At 39.3% G+C, this 19,296-nt stretch overlaps 1 protein-coding gene across 1 annotated transcript in view; it reads right to left on the reverse strand.

Annotated features, from left to right (window-relative positions):
- The window catches only part of HSD17B3 (hydroxysteroid (17-beta) dehydrogenase 3), a 24,090-nt gene extending 6,456 nt beyond the window's left edge, over positions 1 to 17,634 (reverse strand). Inside the window, exons 1-6 of the mRNA XM_009998071.1 lie at positions 17,481 to 17,634; positions 15,380 to 15,426; positions 9,604 to 9,679; positions 2,112 to 2,219; positions 1,315 to 1,382; positions 132 to 167 (exon numbers count right to left, since the gene is read on the reverse strand). Of these exons, the coding sequence (XP_009996373.1) occupies positions 132 to 167; positions 1,315 to 1,382; positions 2,112 to 2,219; positions 9,604 to 9,679; positions 15,380 to 15,426; positions 17,481 to 17,634 (489 nt within the window). The remainder of the gene's footprint in view (positions 1 to 131; positions 168 to 1,314; positions 1,383 to 2,111; positions 2,220 to 9,603; positions 9,680 to 15,379; positions 15,427 to 17,480) is intronic.
- Positions 17,635 to 19,296: the final 1,662 nt, after the last annotated feature.

Here is a 19,296-nt window from a genome sequence, read left to right on the forward strand (position 1 = left end):
CTGAAAAGTACTACCTGCAGTTAAACTAAGTGAAAATACATAGGAAAGCTAGTTGGTAGCTCTTGTGTGTAACCAGCTTTTTCCCAATAAAATAATCACAGATGTAACATAGATGAGACCATGTTACATACCTTTGTAACAGAAATAATATTGCAGTTGATGAGGTTCTGTAGGAAGCAAGAAAACAATAAGTTCACAGTTCACTTCAGAGAGTTGCAGCATATCTAGGTAACACGGTGAGCAATTCCAAATGGAAAGCTTTCTAGCAAGGCAGCTGCTCTTAGACACCCTTTGACTCCAGCTGTCACTGACTGTGCCTATGATGTGGGATACTTAAGGCAGGTGGCTCCCAATTCCTTTTATTTTAAACATGCCATTCAAAGGTGTTTTGCATGCCTTTGACTTTGGATCCTACATTTTGCTCAGCCTGATCCTAGGACATGGTGTTCAGGCAGTGATGGCACCAGCGCACCATGCTGGACTCAAATCGACAGCAAATTATGGGGGTGCCAGGCTGAGACCAAGTGGCTCTCGGTCACAGAGATTGCTCTGTGCAGCAAAAGCTCTTCCATGTAGAGATGTCCTCCCAGGAAGAGCAAACACAAGTCACAGCAGCAACAAAGGTGTCATCAAACAGCTACAGCTCTGAGGGAAACAGCCTGCTTGGGGACCTCTGATTTATATGTAAACCTGTCTTGAGACAGGTGTTAGCAAGAAATACATTTGGAAACTCTGGGGTTTTTCACAGCTAATACTATAGAAGTAAATAACAAGAAGGCAATTAAAAATTTGATCACATCCTCAATCCTGTCAAACTATTCGACATGTGCCAACTCATCCCTCCCAAACCCGCCCCAAACAAAAGAAAAAAAGGGAAAAAAAAGAGTAAACTGTGTTTGAACGAGGTTTGTTTTTAAATTTTTTTTCACATACTTAAGCAATGGTGTTCCAAATAAATTAAGTTTTAATAATACTAACAAGAACCCAACACTTCAGCTGTGGCTGTGACAAGGCTGGACCCCATTACATTACAGGTGAACAGTGAGTGAGAAGGGCTGCTGAGCCCTGCTACAACCAGGCCAGCTGGGCTCTCTGTAATTTATCTGAAACCTACCATTCTTTTCCTCTTGCAAGTGCTTCTGAGCATTAAAAACAAATTAAAATACGCTCCTTCAGGCCCTACTCTTTTCCCACTCAACTGTTACATAGTTAAACAGGTGCCAGTTGTAGCAGGAGCAGAATCTGTCCCTTGTTAAGCGGAATTACCGTTCCTCATCGTTATACTAGAAGTACACACCCATAGAGTAATCCTACCTCATCTATGTCAGGTCCATTAAGGAAGCGGCATGGAAGGGGATTATGAAGCATTCCAACATTGTTAACTAATCAAAGGAAAAATAACGATAAGAATCAAATCTAGATGAAGTGCATAGTTCAGCTAGTTAAACAACTGTATTCTCCTTGAGACTCAGAAGCTTTTGAGCTCTATGTGAAGAGAAATGCTTTGAATCTTGTTCTCACGGCAGTCATTGGTACTAATCAGGACTGACTTCAGGGAGAGAAAAATAGTCTGTTGCTACAGTTCAGGGTATTGTTTCTTTGTTTGAGTGTTGTTGTTTCATTTGTTTCACTATTAAAAGGATTATTCGCTTTACACACACACACACACACACACACACACACACACACAATTTCCCCCAAAACCTGCATTTTCATTGTTGCCATGTGGATGGTACCAATTAGCGTTAGCCACAGGCTCCTCTCAGATTAAGTATAAGAATTGCACACAGCTGTAAAACAACCAATAGCGAAAACTAATTCCTTGAGGCCAAACAGGCAATAAGTCACCCCACAAGCTGGACACTGCTTACAAAGCAGCAGAAGAGATTTCACAGTAAAGAAACCACTGTAGAAAGATACAGAAAGCCTTTGGAGAATCTTATTTCCCTTTTAAAACTTCTCTATAACTAATGCTCAAATGCATTAGGAAGCTGTACGGTTGGTTTTAAGTGTTGGCTAGCAAGTTGTTATGACGCATAATTTATACAATCCTCTGTTTAATACACTGCAGCCATAAAATATTCTTCAATTAACAGACTTCAGTGACTCACCCAGAACACCAATATCCAAACCTTGCAGACTTTTTTCAATGCTCTCATATACTGAATTTTTTGTGAAATCAGCTTGTATAATCTTCACCTTTTGACCAGTGGCCTGCTCTGCAATTAAGAAAAAAACAGAAAACCCCTTTGCATCTACTCAGAGAGAGGGGAAAGCTGTAATTAAATAATGAGAGAAACAATCAGACGTCTCATTTAGTAATGTCTGCTGTACAGTAAGCAGTTGTTTTAATTTTATTGCTTTAGAAACAGCAAAGCACAAGAAAAACACTCTCACTGTACCCAGTTGTTTTCAAGGAAATGGTCTGGCAAATATAAGATGAATTTATGCCTTGAAATCAGTGGAAGTTCCCTCACAAAATCTAAGCACCATTTGGTTCCTCAGCAAGAACAATATCCCAGAAATAAACAATACAGGAGTTCTCCCCCTGGTTATCATAATATTTATAAATGAACACTGTCAGCATACATTAAATAAGTGAACGTCGGTGCCAGATCTTCTACATAAGCACAGTTTTGCAGAACTGTTTTAAAGTGTTTTCATGTATAAGATGAACATATTAACAAGCGAAGATTGTATTTTGCTGTAGGATGATGGGAAAACAGAGCTGGATGTGATGCAGTATTTTCTGCATTAGCTTCAAACAATTGCTCCCCTATTTTGACATTTGCATTTCACAGACAGAGTGTTGCCTAGGATTTTGCAGGACTAAAAGGCATTTAAGGAAGGGTACAGCTTAAATTTTACAAGGTAAACTTACACAAAAGGGAAAGGGAAATGTGTATGATTTCTCCAGTGTCACTGGTATGCAAGAGCGGAGCTGAGCTGTACATTAGCATTTTTCCCAGCAGTTGATTCATTGCTGTTCATATTTTCAATGAAGTTTCATAAGTAAAAGAGGTAGAGGCTCTTACTTACTCATTTTAAAGGCAAAGTTCCCCTTTAAAGGGGCCCAGTAAGGTTTCCTCTAACTAGATGCTCACACTGTAAATTCTTCCTACTAAACCTGCTTTCAAGTTTTATGGGCAACCTGAAATCCAGATGAAGTTCATTGAAAAAGCGACAAGCGAAGCTTGGATAAGTCAGTAGGTGACAGGACTGCAGATTCTCTGCAAGTGGCAGTAATTCAGGTGCCTGTGGATGGCAGAAAATCTGCTTTTTGGTCCTGTTTGGGAAACTTTATGCTTTTTTGGAGCCTGATTTTCTCATGCAGGCAACAGGGAGTGCTGCCTTGAATGGGAATCACTCTCTACCTTCTACTCAGAAACTTTGCCTCATTCCTGCATACATGTAGAATTTAGGAAGAGGCCTTGCTCCAGCTTGTGTGGGATTGCAAAGCTGGCAGAAAGCTGGCTTTGGTCCAGCAGACCAGTTTGCAACAAAACAGAGCCTGCATTGGAGGGCATCGGGATGTTGTTCCCTCCTGGTTGTTTCCTCATTGCCCCTCACTACAGTGCAAGCCTCAACCACTTTAGGCTACCCAAGCAACACAAGTGGTCTGAGGAAACAGCAGGCTCTCTGACTCCAGATCTGAAATGTGGGGTGTGTCTTGTGTGCAATTTTAAAGGGCATCTGTCTCCATGACAGAACAAAGGAAGAAGGAATGCCCTTTTTCTTGCCCTCTTTCCAAGCTGCAATTGTATGTATTAAAGGGGCAAAATAGCCTTTGAATCTTCAACCTATAAAAGCAACTCAAGTGGCAAATTACCCCCAAGTAGTCCCTGGCTGGGGGAATGGTGCAACTCTACAGAAAAGTATATTGTGACTATAAATGCAGTAAAGTAGAGCAACAGCTGGAGTAGACACCTACAGTGACCTTCTCACTGAAGATCTCTATAAAAAAAATAAAAAAAAATATGAGATGGTCTTAAAAACTGTAGTGATGTGGTGGCCGTCTTTCTTGCAGGCAAGAAGGGCAGCCAAAACTACAGCAATATAAAAATGAGGATCAAACAAACCATTTGGACTTTTTCTGCATCTCCTTGTCTGTACAGAACTGTACTGCTGCAACCAGCACTGTCAGCCAACAAACAAGTACTCCAGATGGCTTTTCTCTGTCTCTTTTAAGAATAAAACAATATATTAAAAAGCAATAAAACTATAATGCTGATAAATGAATTATGCAGGGATAGCTCTTCAGAAAATGATAACGATTCTGCAAAGGAGACAGCCAAAAAATAACTTCCAATGTTTCTTTTGTCTCTCCCTCTTTGTGACAAAGACTTATGACAGTCTTTGGAGACAGGAGCCATTCCAACTCTTTTTAAAAGTCCTGAGCATGTCAGAAGAAAAAAGCTCTAAGTTTTCAAACCAAATCAGAGCAGGTTATTGTCTTTTCTAAAAATTAAGAAAAAATTAATGTAAGGAAAATTAGAATCTGGAACTGAGTTTAATCCAATGTGTTACAAAATGTATCATTAAGAAGGATACATCTAACTCTTTCTGACCTCAGATCACTTGGGAATCCCACTTGTCAGACAGGATGATATGCTGCCTTATAAAATTTACTGAGAGGAGAATAAATCAGGAAGAAGCACAAAGCTGGTTAGGACATGCAGCCTGCCAGAATCTCTCCTTTTCTGTTTAGAGAGTTATGAAGAGCTGAAAACCTGAGTAAGAACTGATCTTTGTAGGAAGATGAGACCATTTTGAAGTAGAATCATAGAATTATAAAATCGTTAAGGTTGGAAAAGACCTTAAAGATCATCAGGTTCCAACCTCCCTACTGTGAACCTCACGCTAGACCAGGTTGCACAAAGCTTCATGCAAAATGGCCTTAAACACCTCCAGGGAGGTGTCTTACTACCCTCATGGTGAAGAATTTCTTCCTGATGTCTAACCTAAATCTCCCCTTTCTGTTTAAAACCATTACCCCTTGTCCTATCACTACCCTCTCTGGTGAAAAGCCTCTCCCCATCTTTCCTGTAGGTTCCCTTCAGGTGCTAGGCTGCTATAAGCTCTTCTTAGAGCCTTGTCTTTTCCATGCTGAACAGCCCCAACTCTCTCAGCCTGTCTTCATAGCAGAGGTGCTCCAGCCCTTGGATCATCTTCATGGCCCCTCTCTGGGCCCTCTCCAACAGCTCCATGTCTTTCCTGTGCTGAGTGCACCAGAACTGTACACAGTACTCTAGGTGCAGCCTCACCAGAGCAGAGCAGAGGGGCAGAATCACCTCCCTGGCCCGGCTGGCCTCACTTCTTTTGATGCAGCCCAGAACACAGTTGGTTCTTTGGGCTCCACCACACACTAGCAGCTCATGTGAAGCACTTAGCCACTCCCAAGTCCTTCTCCTCAGGGCTGCTCTCCAGCCATTCTTCCCCCAGCCTGTATTTGTGCCTGGGATTGCACTGACCCAGGTGCAGGACATTGCACTTTGCCTTGTTCCACTTCATGAGGTTGGCACTGGCCCACCTTTCCAGATGTCAAGATCCCTCTGGATGGCCTCCCTTCCCTCTAGGGTGTCAACTACTCCACACAGCTTGGTATTGTCAGCAAACTTGCTGCAGATACACTCAGTCCCACTGTCCATGTCTCCAACAAAGATGTTGAACAGCACCAGTCCCAATACTGAACCCTGAGGACCGCCACTGGTCACTTACCTCCACCTGGACACTGAGCCATTGACCACGACTTTCTGTGTCTGGCCATCCAGCCAGTTACTTATCCACTGAGTACTACAGCAAAATCTTAATATTAAGAGCTAAAATGGCCTAAGTGGAAATTTGCAGAGAGGAGAGCAAAAAGAGTAGTTTTTTTAACAACAGGAAGAGGTTTTAAAAAATATTTAAGATTGGGGAAAAATATTTTTACATCTGGTAGGTTGTAAAGCACAAGTTCTGGCTACATTTCTATAGTCTTTTGGAGAAACATATCTATCCAGAAATATAAGTTTCAGAAATAACTCAAAAATGGAACAGAAACAAAAATAATTACTGTAAACGCAGAACTGCAAAAGACAATAAATGATACGAAAGAACACAAACTCAGTGAACAAAATAACATGGGGATCACTACTTGTTATCAGAGCACTCAGAACATTGGTCAAGGCCCTGAAGCCCGGCCCAGTTAAGTAGCAGTGTGTATTGGGAAAACAGCCCTAAGCAGTAATACTTTACCTCAAGTGATCAGCAGGACACAACCGGCATTTCTGTCAACCTTCGAGGATGAAGGCTGTGCCAGGTGAGTCGCTTTACACTAGTCAATGATCTCAGCTTGTTACCTGCTTAGCTTTCAGAGCTAAATATGGAAGGAGGACACTGGGGCAGAGGACACTGCAGACCAGACTAGGCACAGAACCTGCAGCAGTGAACACAGGTAACTGTATTAGTACTGTTATGGGTCTCAGTGGGAGAAAGACGCATTTGATTCTTGAGAATTCTGTGGAGCGATGTTTATTTACAGTGCATACCAACAGGTATGATTTTACCAAACCTGAGTTAGGGAATTTACACACTCAGCTAATCCGAACTGGTGTAGCTGTACTTTCTGTGGCTTTCTGAGAACAACACATCTTATCTTGCCTTAAACACAGACTTGTTTCTTCTCAAAAAAACCACAACCAATCAACCAACAACAACAAAAACAAGCAAACAAACAAAATACAACAAAAAAACCTCCCAACGTCAACAAAAACCCAATTCAAAATCCCAAATAACTAAAATAGGAAAACCTACATTTGTTGTGAAAAAGTTTTATCTCATACAGAAGCTGCTTTTGTTTGTTTGGCATTAACAGTTAAACAGTACAGACCCCAGTCATAAATAGAATCTAAAGTGCAACTGCTCAGTCAGGACCTAGCTCCATCTCCACAGGCTGCTTAGGAAGTATAAACAAAAGAAATAAAAAAATTGTGCAGCTTTGTACCATTTCTAATCTCCTGAGTTTTTTGTTTGATCAATGCTTCATGACCACAATACTAAATGTGTTAAATGAGCAGTATTCCGGTTTAAATGGTCCTTCACAAGAGTTTGTTATCTTTTCTCTCAGTCTAAAAGAGCTTTCCTGTCCAGGTGGATGGAATCTGGCTTTCAATTTCAGTGCTTCTTCAGATAAATGTTTTTCTTGTTGTGGATTTTTGCTTGCTACAGCCCTGAGAGCTGTTCACAGGCACGCCTGTGGCCTCAGGGACTGTTTGAAAGCCAAATACTAAGGCCTGTGGAATTATCCACACTTTAGACTCCTTTCATTTATACTACTCAGTATGCAAACTGAATGAGACAGTATGATCAGGCAAATAATACTGTCAGGTTTAAAAGTAAGACAAGTCTTAATTATGGCATCCAGCTGATTTGAAAAAGAAACTGGGTACAGGTGTTAAGAAAAAGAAAACACAAGTAACGTGTCCAGTCCTACAACAAATTTAGGCTGCCTACAACAAATTTTATTTTCTGTATGTATCTGTGCCTTACTCTCCTTGCATGTTAGTTCAGGGTAATGATACGTACTTGGAGCAAGACACTGCTTGACACAGTTTAGAAAGAAAAAGTCAGCAAGAATTAGAAAATCTAGAAAACAGTAAAACAGTTCTGGTTAAGTTTCTGCTTTATTTTTATTTTTTGTTGTTTATTTACCCACATATAATCACAATAAGTTTCATTTTTCTTCCAACCCAATAACTACTTAGCTTAATTACAGTAAAGGCTAAATCTGCAAATAGGTCTCAGTGGAACATTTCCAAAGCTTTAATGTAAGACCACATCCACAGCTCCCTGCTGATTTTAGTGACCTCCAGATCAGATATTCTGTGATTTTCATCACTATATATTCCTCTCCTTTCGTTTATGGCATGTACTTGTTAGGTATTCATTTCCAACCTGACACAATAAGTAATACAAGAGTTAAGCTGGGCTTCTGCCAAAACCCACTGAAAACCATGGAATGATCTCACAGGGATTTGCCAACGATTTCAGCAAGTTTTGTGAAAAGACCTCTTTATGCCCACAACGCAGCTGAACATGGCATGAAAACCTGATCAATGTAGAATGAGCTCCAGGGCTCATGGCATACACCTTGCTGCACTTTGGACTACATGGACAGTCCAGCTTCCATCAGGGGAAGCTTCCTGACATGTGAGAAGTCAGAGGTCACTTTTGCCGAGGGTATAGGAGGGTTTGTAGGCTATTTCAGCAGTACCCTTTGAGACAGGGTCAGTCCTTCTTCGTGTGTTCCCACACAACTCAGCACAGGATGGCTCTGTTGGGAAGAAAGCCTGTGGATGGCCTTATAATAAATCATAGTGCAAAAGAATTTACAGTGTGTTATCTTTCTGGGCTCCACCACATTTTTTCTTTACTCAGCTATCTTGGGAATCTTGTTTTCATTGCTCTGAGGATAAATTACAATGCAAAGAAACTATAAAAACACCTCCGTCTTTTTTTCCCAGGCTTCTATTATTTTAATTCTTTAACATCAATCTGTAAAGAAACACAACAATGACATCAGAGCTAACCTAATTCCCACAGGTTTATTTTTTATGGCTATTTACTTAAGACAGTCTAGTATAGCCCATAGTTACATTGGCCTCATGGATACAGCTTTTTATAGAGACTGATACCTTGCTTCCTAAGGGAAAACAAGTATATACCTGGAAAAAAAGAGAGAGAAATTGGACAGAAAATTTCAAGTCCAATCCTTTATTTTGGTTGCTGTCGGTTCAGAAGTTACAGGCTTTTTCACCCACTTCGAGTCTGCCATAATCCTGAGAGATGTACTGCTCTCTCCACACCTGATACTCTGTTGGAATCAGCTGCCAAGCCTGCTTAAAGACAAGTCTTTCTGACAGAGGTGTAGTCTTGGAGGGACACATGCTTAACACAGGAACTTATGAGCCAAGGAATCTGGTGGATAGAAGCCATGCATAGAAAAAGAGACAGTGGGAAGAATAACCTGGATTACAGAAATCTTTAAAGTTAATGGAGGATATAACTGTCAATTGTCAAGTATTTTAACAAGCCACTCCTTGCAGTAAACGGCTTATTTCATTTGAAGAAAAGAAGTGAAACATTAATTCTAAAGACATACTATTTAACCGCTTTATCAAAAGATAAAGAAAACTTTTTTAAAGGTACCTTGATTTAATTTTTACTCCTCTGCTATATTCTAAGAACTAGCCAAACGTAACTCTTCTATCCCAAGCACAAACTGTTGTCACAGATTCCTTCCACAATGCTAGTATTATATCTCCTTTGCCTCTATTCACAGTTTTTCAAGGCACCTGAAACCAGTAAAGAACCCACATTCACTTTTTTAATCCCATCTATTGCACTGTCTGAATTACAGTATGTGTCTTTAAAGTGACCCATGACCAGAAAGGCTCAACTAACACAGTAATACTAGAAAATATTTGTAGCATTGGAGAAATATCTGGGGGCTATATCTGTAGCAATATCTAGGGACCCACTGTACTAGATACAGTTCCAAAGCAGCAGACCACCAGATCCCTGTAAAGCCAGCCTGCTAAATGGGAAAATGAGACATACACTTACCAACTTCAGAGGCTACTCTCTGCAGTTTTTCTAGAGTTCTGCTTATCATAACTACATTTAATCCACGTTTCGCCAGCTGCAAGATAGGAATATAAAATTTGTTAAAAAGCAGTAGGGTGGCAAAAATTTTTACAATTTTTACAATTTTGCAATAAAAAAAAAACACAATGGATTTTTTTTAATTGCTTTAATTCACCTGTTACCTGCCTAACAGGAAAACAACACATATTAAAACCAGGCCAAACAATACTCAGGCTTCTAACAGCCTTCCAAAACATCTCCTTCACTGTATAATCTTGGACCCCTACAAGAAAAATACACCAGACAACAATCAAACCCCAGTAATGTGAACAGAAATAATTAATCTGAGCCAATTTCAAATGAATGAAAGTTTGCAGGGTTTTAAAGCAACTTGACATTTCCTAGAAACACATTTCATTTTTACTTGGATTTGGGAGGCCAAATATGTCAAGGGCTTCCTAGTCACTTCACAACATCACCTTACAGCCTCACATTTTTTCATCCTGAGAAAACAGAACAAGCATATTGATTTGGAGGTTCAAGAGTATGAAAGTATTTGGACTTTATTATACTTTTTTTTAATAGAATAAAATCTTATGCAGGCCAGATGGATAAATTTTAGCTGTTTCTTTCATTTGATGTAAACTAAAACAAAACAAAACAAATAAGGAAAAAAGGTGAAGTCCTTGTATAAAAATTAAAAATACAACCTCACAAATGTAGATCCACAAAAACACTGGCAATAGCTTACATTTATAGCTGCAAACACTGTTTAACACAGTAGTCCATTTATAGTCAGTATAGTATTACCATGTGCAGAACAAATGCAGAACAAAAGGAGAATGCTTTTCTCCTGTTATTCCGAGGCCTTCCATTCCCACCAGTTAAAGAGTTTTAGGCAAAGCTTGAGAGAGAAATATGGCCTCATCTTGTGAAACAAAGTTACTAAAAAGCAAAATCTAAATGGAGTTGTGTGCATAAAGAAAGGAAAAACAAAGCTGAAACTAGAAAAATGCCCAAGAAAGCAAGGAGAAAGAGAGCTAAATTAGTCAACACAAAAGATAAACCCTATGTCATCTGGAAGTACCAGGTTTGCTTAGGAGAAGAAACTATCTGGTGAAGTCCACACACTGAAGACCCATTCATTTCCATAGCTGACTCCCTGCAAAGCTTTCTCATTAAGCCTATTTGAGGGGAAGAGTTTGTCCAGTTGGCCTCTTCTGAAACAATGCAGAGAATATTAAGGAATAAGGACCATTGTTAAGAAATTCACTATATCCAGAGTAGGAAGGATAGAGCATCTATTAAATGTATCAGCCAAGACGATTTGCATTTTCAGCACAAAGATTGTACTCACAATTCTGTGCTTTTGGAGACCCTCTCCCATAACTGATGGGTGCTCCAAAGAGATCTGCACAGACTTAGGCATTTGGGAGTTTTGAAAGCTTATTTTAAGGGCTCTGTTTTATGTTCTCAGGAAGAGAACTCTAATTGCCTACATACTGGCAGATTTCCCTTTGTCCACAATGAGCTTGACTGTTTCCATGGTCACTTGCTCCTTTCTGTCACTTGGCGGTTTATAGTTGGGGATTATTTTAATTTTTGTGCCTTCAGACCCAAAACTAAATATCAGCCATATCATATACAGAGTCATTTCTCAAGGCAAAAGTGACTAAATACCTGACTACTCTTTTTGCTTCCTTAACCACACAGAAAACCTGCATCCTTTTCAGAAACAGGTTTTACACAACATGGTAAGTACCATGAGGTTCAAAGGCACCCTCAAGTGAACAAAATGCACTGTGCTTAGAAAAGTATTTCCATGCCACCCACAGCAAAGGTAAAATCAGTTTAAACACTACCGTATTTAAAATAAAAATAACTTTCAGCATAGAAGTCTTTAGTACAAAGAATTTTCCTAAAATAAAAAGGCTTTGACGTGAGAGGATGGCATTTCCCCTCTCAGTTAAGAATAAGCACCGGCTCCCAGCAGTGTAACGTGAAGCTGCTTGTGCTAGGAAATCCTGACTCCAAGTGGCAAAGGACTAAAATGCTTCAGAACCTCTCGACCTACTAAAATCTAAGATCACCCACTCCAGTCATAAGGACTTATAACAACCTAGTCTTTAGAAATTGGGCTAATAATGAAGAGAGATCAAGCAGGAGCTGCGCTATGAAATCTCAGAGCCATTGTTAACAAGTTCACATCAACATTAACTTAGTGTAAAGTCACTCTGCATTTTCTAGCAAGTTTGAAGCTCAGCCTGAGGTGAATTTTTAAACAATAAATCTTCATCAAAGGCAAGACACAGGTCCTAGATTCAAAGAATGCATGTAATAAAGAGAAACTGGTTATATTGTACACAAATGACTAGATATGATGCTTTATGGAATCTGTTGCTGCTTACTGTAAATTTCTACCTATTACAAAAGAAATTCTTCTCTTTCCTCCAGAATAGTGCTTCACTCCTTTTCTTTCCTTGCCCTGGGGTTGAGACCTGTAAGGTCTCTATGATTCAAATCTGCCAACCCTTTTTGGTCCACCAGACTAGGGCTGAGATGACAGGACATGAGGGTTCTGCAAGCCTTCTGCTAGCTCTGCACCTGTGCAATACAAGTAGAACAGCACTACTTACAGGAATAAATCCAGGACCATGTGGATAAATTAGACTACATGAGCAACTGGAGCAGGAAAACTCTGATCCTATTTTAGCTTGTATTATATTGCTGCTAATATTACACATAATTTTCAGGAAATGAAACAAAGATTTAAGATTTGAGAAACTGTTGTATTAATGAATGAATTCAGTGCCTGTCTCAAAATAGTCTGCTAAAACACTCATTTAGACACAAGTACTAGACTGACTTAGAAGAGTTACGGACTATTAACAATAACAAAAAGTGACCATGCGAGCCACCAGCATCCTGCTTGTGCCCTAGCATCAGATAAGAAGTGTGCAGAGGTCAAACCATATGTCTCTGAGTATGGCATGGCCTTGTCCATAAACCCAGTATGTTTGAGGTGCTAAGCCAATACCATATGCTAAAGCACATCTGTAGTTATTACATCAGAAAAACAGAACAAACAAGACTGTGCCAGTACCTGAAAAGCTAACAGGTGAGTAGAGATGTGACAGCCAAGCAGCATGCTCACAGCTGACTTACTTTTGTTCCTTGTTAAAAGGATGGTTAATGGTGAGCCTAAATGCCCTCCATCCCAAGAACCAGTGGACAAAATCTAACAGAAATCTTGGCTTTCGAAATAAGTATAGCAAAGTAGATCCCAAATCCCAGTACTCTGACATCACCACAATCACTTAAAAGTCATTATCTTTATGCTTAAGAAAGTCAGTAATTCAAAATCAACCTGATGTGCTAGAAATACTGACAAATACTTCATGGAAGCTTGGACCTGCATGCAGAAATGGATAAGTTCCAGTCGTGTGTGTGTATTTTTGCCTCTCAACACAACGTCAGAAAATGAAAGGTACAATAATTAGCTCAGATAAATCTGCATCCTGTCATCAACAAAGTACTATTCTGAGATCTCAGAGCTGCTGGGCTCTTCACATAGCCCCAGTCAACTCTTGAGCTTAACAGATTTTGCAGAGACCTGTATTTAGCTGTAAACAAAGGTACTGAATCAGTAAATATTGTAATCTTTCCCTGGACCACAGTTTGCTGGGTTTTACTCAATGGACCACCTAGTAGCATTTCCACATAACACACTGAAGAGAGAAAGCAATATCCCACTGGCCTTCCAGAACACAAGAACTGCTCTCCTTAGACTCCTATACCATGTGCTACCAAAAGTGTGGGGCACTTACATTAGTTTGCTCATAACATTCGTTATGAGCCCATGTGTGAGGTCAGGATATCAGAAAGGGATTAATCACCTGGTGTCAGAGCTCAGACTAAAAGAACAGACACTGTGCCCCTCAAACAAGGCTTGACTTCATATCAGCCCACAACACCAGAGGGACCTATGCCAGAAGAACATGAAAGAATTTTGTACCCGGACATCAGAGGAGCAAGAGAATAGTGCTGAGCCAGAAACTCCAAAGGTACACAGACATTAAAACAGCAGGGTCAGATTTATTTATCCACAAGTCACACACAAGTGAGTGCTTTGACCCCAGCCAGCAAGATAACATGCCAAGCTATGAGCTCATGTGGTGTGTGTTTGGAATCTGCCCCATAGAGCAGTCGCTGACCACAGTTTCAATCTAAGGGACCACCTCAGGAGGAAGGTATGTCTCAGCATGAACAAAGATGGCTCTCAATCATCCCATAAAAGCCAAAAAAAATGAACAAACCTTGTACAAAATCTAGCCAGTTCCAACCAAGTTAAAAAACAAAATAACCAATAACAAAACACAAGCAAACAACAAACCAAACCAAAGGAAACAACAAAACAAAAACACAGTACTTGTTCCATTTTTTCTAGTGGTAAAAAGCAGCCAATCCACATGCTGTAACTGGCCTTTTAAATGGGATTTTCTCCTGCATAACAAAGAGAGTACAAAGGAAGCAGAACAATGACAGAGGCTCTGGTCTAGACATTCACAAGTGCCTGCAGCCATCACACGGATAAAATATCACCAGGTGCCCATACACAAAGTAAGTTCAAACAAGCTGCATGTGCACGTGACTACACCCAGAAGTGTGGTGCTAAATAAAATGTTGAGTCATTTCTGATGTTTCCTCCCCATGTCTTGACCCCATTCCATATCACCCTCACTTCAGTATACATCACATCCTACCCATTTGCTCATCACTACAGCAACTCAGAAAGAAGACAGAAGGCAACATTTTCTCTTCTTTCCCACAGAAGAGTTTGTGATCTTTATCACAACTGTGCCAAATGCTGTGCTATAATAGCTGCTATTTGTCTTTGTACTTCGTACATTCAATGCATTTTGAAAAGAAGTTATTGTATTGCCACTTCCATAATGAAAATCACGATGTAGATGCTTAAACAATGCATACTCTTAAAAAGACTAACTTAAAAATCTTGTAAATTAATTAAAAAACAAACTAATTAACCTTTCATGTGAGATACCTTTTATAATTTATGAGCACACAACATCACATCTGAACTCTTGCTTATTACAGGCTATTGCTAATTTTCACCTGGTCACCTCAGCTCTGAAGACAACTCATGTTTCATTGCTGTTTACCTTCTACAAAGGGATCCAGTTTTTAATGAAAGTGCCAAGGAGAAAATCTACCATCCAGCCACCATCACCAATAGCAAGGCAGGTGCAAGACAGTACAAAGCCACCCTGCCTTCAGCACTGATTAACACAGGTGAATAGAGGGACCGCTGTAATAGCTGCACAGTGGCAGCTACAGGGTCAGCACAGAGCTTCTCTCTCCTCCTGGAGGTTCCTAGAGCTATAGACTCTTAATTAAACCATTAAGTTTACTTATAATTTCCCTGTGTTTTATATTATTTTACACAGATTTCTCCTTCATTTGTTGTTTGAGATACAGCTTTAAACATGTGTTTGCAAGTGCAAAAGCTAGCGAGATTAGCTGCGAAACTGGGTAAAAAAAGACACTGTAGTTGACTTCCTACCCAGGACAGAAAAAATAAGAGCTTCTGAATTACTCAATATTTCCTTTTTATTTTCTTGGTCTGACAAAACCACTGGAGCATGCATGACTTTCCCCTGAAATGTAGCACCAGTTTTCTTTCAGAACTTGATTAATGTTATTCTGCTCATAGAGATGAAACGCTAATCTATCTTACCTCAAAGGAATACGCTTTTCCAAGCCCATCTCCTGCTCCTGTGACCACTGGAGAAAGTAAAAAGAAGAATCAGGATTACATTTGTAGCTCTGATTGAGCTTATTCTTTCTTTAATTCTTTAATCTTCATAATCGGTGTTACCTGAACATTGTAGCCTAACCAGTCCTACTAAACCCCAAAACCTTCCTTTTGAGAAATTTATTTCCTTATGACTTTTTCACGTTACTTCATTTGGCACTTCAAAGCAAACCCCTCCTCACAGTAACCCATCTGACGCAGTAGTTAGGTTATTACTCTGATTTTCAGTGGGAGCCACTCAACAAGTCAATCGTCTAAGAGGTGGTAGAATTTTCTTCGATATACATATTTTTACAAGTTCCGGTCTGCAAGTCTTTCACTTATATGCTGGTGGCAGAATAGTAGGTGATAGGGATGAAGTGGTGACTGAAGCTGATATAACACATTCTCATACAAGAAATCTGTATGTAAGGAAACATCACAGCAGATCTACCATCATCTGTAAAAGGTTTTTCCTTCAGAGCTGTCCTATTACTTTTCCCTTTAGATTTAGTGTTAATGGGAAAGCAAACAAACTTCAGCATTTTTATTCACTCTGAACTTCAAACAGTATGCAAACAGATACTAAAGAGGAACTACAGAAAGAAAATCCTTATCACCCCAGAAATAAAGGAAAAAAATCAAGAAAACACTAAAGCAGATTCAGTTTTCACAGTAAAATTGAAAATTATTTGGTATCTAAAAATGTGGATTGACTTCCAAATTGCAAGAGAGACTGGGGAAGCAAGGTAATTTTGAATGGTTAGGTTTGTTAACAACACAAGAGCAATTACTCTCTCATTTCACAGAGAAAAGACTCCACAGCTAAGCAGCAGTAGCTCCTTATCTTTTCACAAAGAGACTCCACGGCTAAGCAGCAGCGGATCTTTAGCTTTCTAGAAGACCCGCAGATGAAAAGCAAGAGTCTGTTGGAAAAAAGCTTCCACCTCCCAAATTTTAATTTTCATGATTCTCAGGATCTTGTGTGTCATGTGTTATAGCAAATCATCCAAGCATTATTAATTTTACTGGCCCAAAAGACCTTATGTTTATAAAAGGAGTGAGCATAAAATATCTGCTTCAGTGGAAACAAGGATTTTACAGAAATACCCATGTGCTGCTCCTCATTCATGCATAGAATGGAGGTCCTTGCCTCACTTAAATACAAATCAGAGCTATGTATTGCTTCAGAGGCAGCAGGTACTCAGGCAGGTCTTTGGCAAATGGGTGGATTTTCTTTCTTGTTAATCCACTGTGAGATGTGCTTGTTAAACATGTACTCAGCCCAGACACATAATGCAGAGAAAAGAAACGAAGCACAACAGTACTGTTTGTGTCACTTCTTAAAATGATGCCACCATCAGTGACATCTGTAGCCCAGGAACTCAGACACTGCAGTACCTGTTCGTTCTTGCTTAATACTGATAAACTGAAGAACTTAAGAAAAACATCAGTGATCAGGAGGCAGAAGGTGGTGTTTACTAAATTGTTTCTGTTATTCTATGAGAATGCATAATACCCGTTTAAAAGTATTGCCAAGTTGCAGCCTTTCAACTTTTTAGGCTTGAGCAGATCTGGCTCATTAATGATACCATTAAGGATATGTCACCAATTCAGAAACAACAAACTGGAGCAAATTCACCTGGAACAAAGAAAAGTTGCTTGAAAGAGTGAAGACCTTATGCAAGACGTACACTAGTTGCTTCACGTATCAGAAAACTGAGGGTATAGGCAATGCTATTTCAACCAAACATTTGCAGTGCAGAAAAAGCACAAGTAGGCACGGGGATAGAATTCTCATCTACACACCAGATGCGTGCGCTGTTACCAGTTTGACTACTTTTCTATTCTCCCCAAGTATGCAAAACCTTCAGGTTCATAAAACCAAAGTTAATAGGATAACACAAAAACAAATTAAGCAAACTACATCTAACAGAAACTGTATTTTGCTCTGAAGGGACAGGGTAAGGAAATGCAAGGAAATATCCCAATTAGTAATTTAACAATCCATCATTCAGTTTCAAGGTGAGAAATTTTTCTTTACCTGCCCATTCTCCCAGTGATCGAAAGAAAGTCTGAGGCAAAGCACTCCAGATATGTGCGAACATACACTTCATAAATCTGATGCATTTTACCAGAATACAGAAACAGATCAGACCCCCAGTAAAAGTGAGTAGCTGATGCTGGAATGCTTCCATGGCAAGCGAAGGCAGTGAGCTAGTATGAATCAGTCGCTCTCTCCCCGGGAACCGTCTCTTTTCAGCACACTGCTAGTCTCTGAGCACTGGGAGAGAAGTGAGAATTCTAATCAAATCACGTGATTTTCTTTTTCCAAAGCATGTCCAGGGCTTAGATTAGAGTAACATCTCTACACTACACCCACATTTGTAAACTACTGAAAAAATCTAAACTAAACAATGATTTCTGGTGCTTGCTTTAGAGAAAAGGTTTCACTTCTTTTCTGGAACTTACCCATGAACAAAAATTAAAAATACACTTTTAATGTCATTGTTCAGAATTATTAGAGACTAAAGACGAGTCTAAACGAAAACCCTGGGTAAGAATCTCCAACTCTTGGGGATAAGACACATCAGCACTACTTTTTACGCCACAGAAGAGTTAAACTCTAGCTCAGACACTTCCAGGGCAAGTTCATGCTGAACTTGCATGGAGGTCAGAAACACAGATTTATCTACAAATTCAAAGACAAAATAATGAAAGGTTACTAAAGCCACATCATTATTTTTATATAAAGAAATGAAGTTTATATAACTTTTCAAAGAGCTTTTTGAAAAGAAGTTAGTATCATTATTCCCATTCTACAAACGGTGCCATTATGGCATGAACAAGTATAGTCATCTACTTACAAGGGAAAAGGACTTTCAGCTTTTCTGAACACAGTATATTCAAACTAGTATTAAAGTTGAGGACAGGTACCAAAAACTTAAAAAGAAAAAATTGTTACAAGAACACTATGATTGTATGATCTTGCTGCAAGACAAAGACAAAATCAGATTCAAGTGATTAAGAAAAACTAAACGTTAACACAGAGAATTTTTCAGGCAAGGCACAGAGACAGACTTCACTCTTCTTCATGGTGGCAATTTGAAATATTATCTGTTTTTTAAATACAAGTTTAAACTGACAGAAGAACTGAAAGAGGAATACTGACACACGTGCACGTAGGATAAGTGAAGTTTGTCTCTATGCTTTGATTATATTCTTCACATTTAGCACAATTATCTTCAAAATTAAACTTAAACCTGACATCTAGAAACCTCCAAATGAAGAGCAGTGATTTATGTCAAGTGCCACGTTACTGACACCTTCAGCCATAAAACCACAATATGCAGATGTCTTAAAAGATTACATTAGAAATACAAGGAATGTTAGTAGTAATTGTAACAAAAAGATACAAGTCATTACCATCTCAGCTTAACAATCCAGTTTCCTCACATATAAATTCTCTTAAAATTTCAGTATGATGACTGTTTTCTGTACTGTAACACCTCGTTTTACTCCGTATGTTAGGCCAGTCAGATCAAGAAAGACCAGAGTACTAATTTTTACAAGAATTTACATAAAATCACAGATTTTCCCAAGAATCACTCACTGTTTCAATGAATACTTTAAATCTGAACAAGTTGCACTATGTTCTTAATATGCAACAATGACGCCAAATACATCCTTTAAATGAAAAAGAAACAAACCCACTCCTATTTGAAGATGGAGCGTAAATGCAAACTTCGACAGCTGCCAGGCTTTCCTTTTGCACCTCCAGTTCTGCTCATTCCTTGACATTTTCTTTTCTGGCTCCTGGTAACAAGAGATATGCTTACACTACTTCACGAGCCTAATAT

The sequence above is a fragment of the Chaetura pelagica genome, unplaced genomic scaffold, assembly GCF_000747805.2.
Source record: "Chaetura pelagica isolate M959 unplaced genomic scaffold, ChaPel_1.0 scaffold255, whole genome shotgun sequence".
Classification (NCBI taxonomy): Eukaryota; Metazoa; Chordata; class Aves; order Apodiformes; family Apodidae; genus Chaetura; species Chaetura pelagica.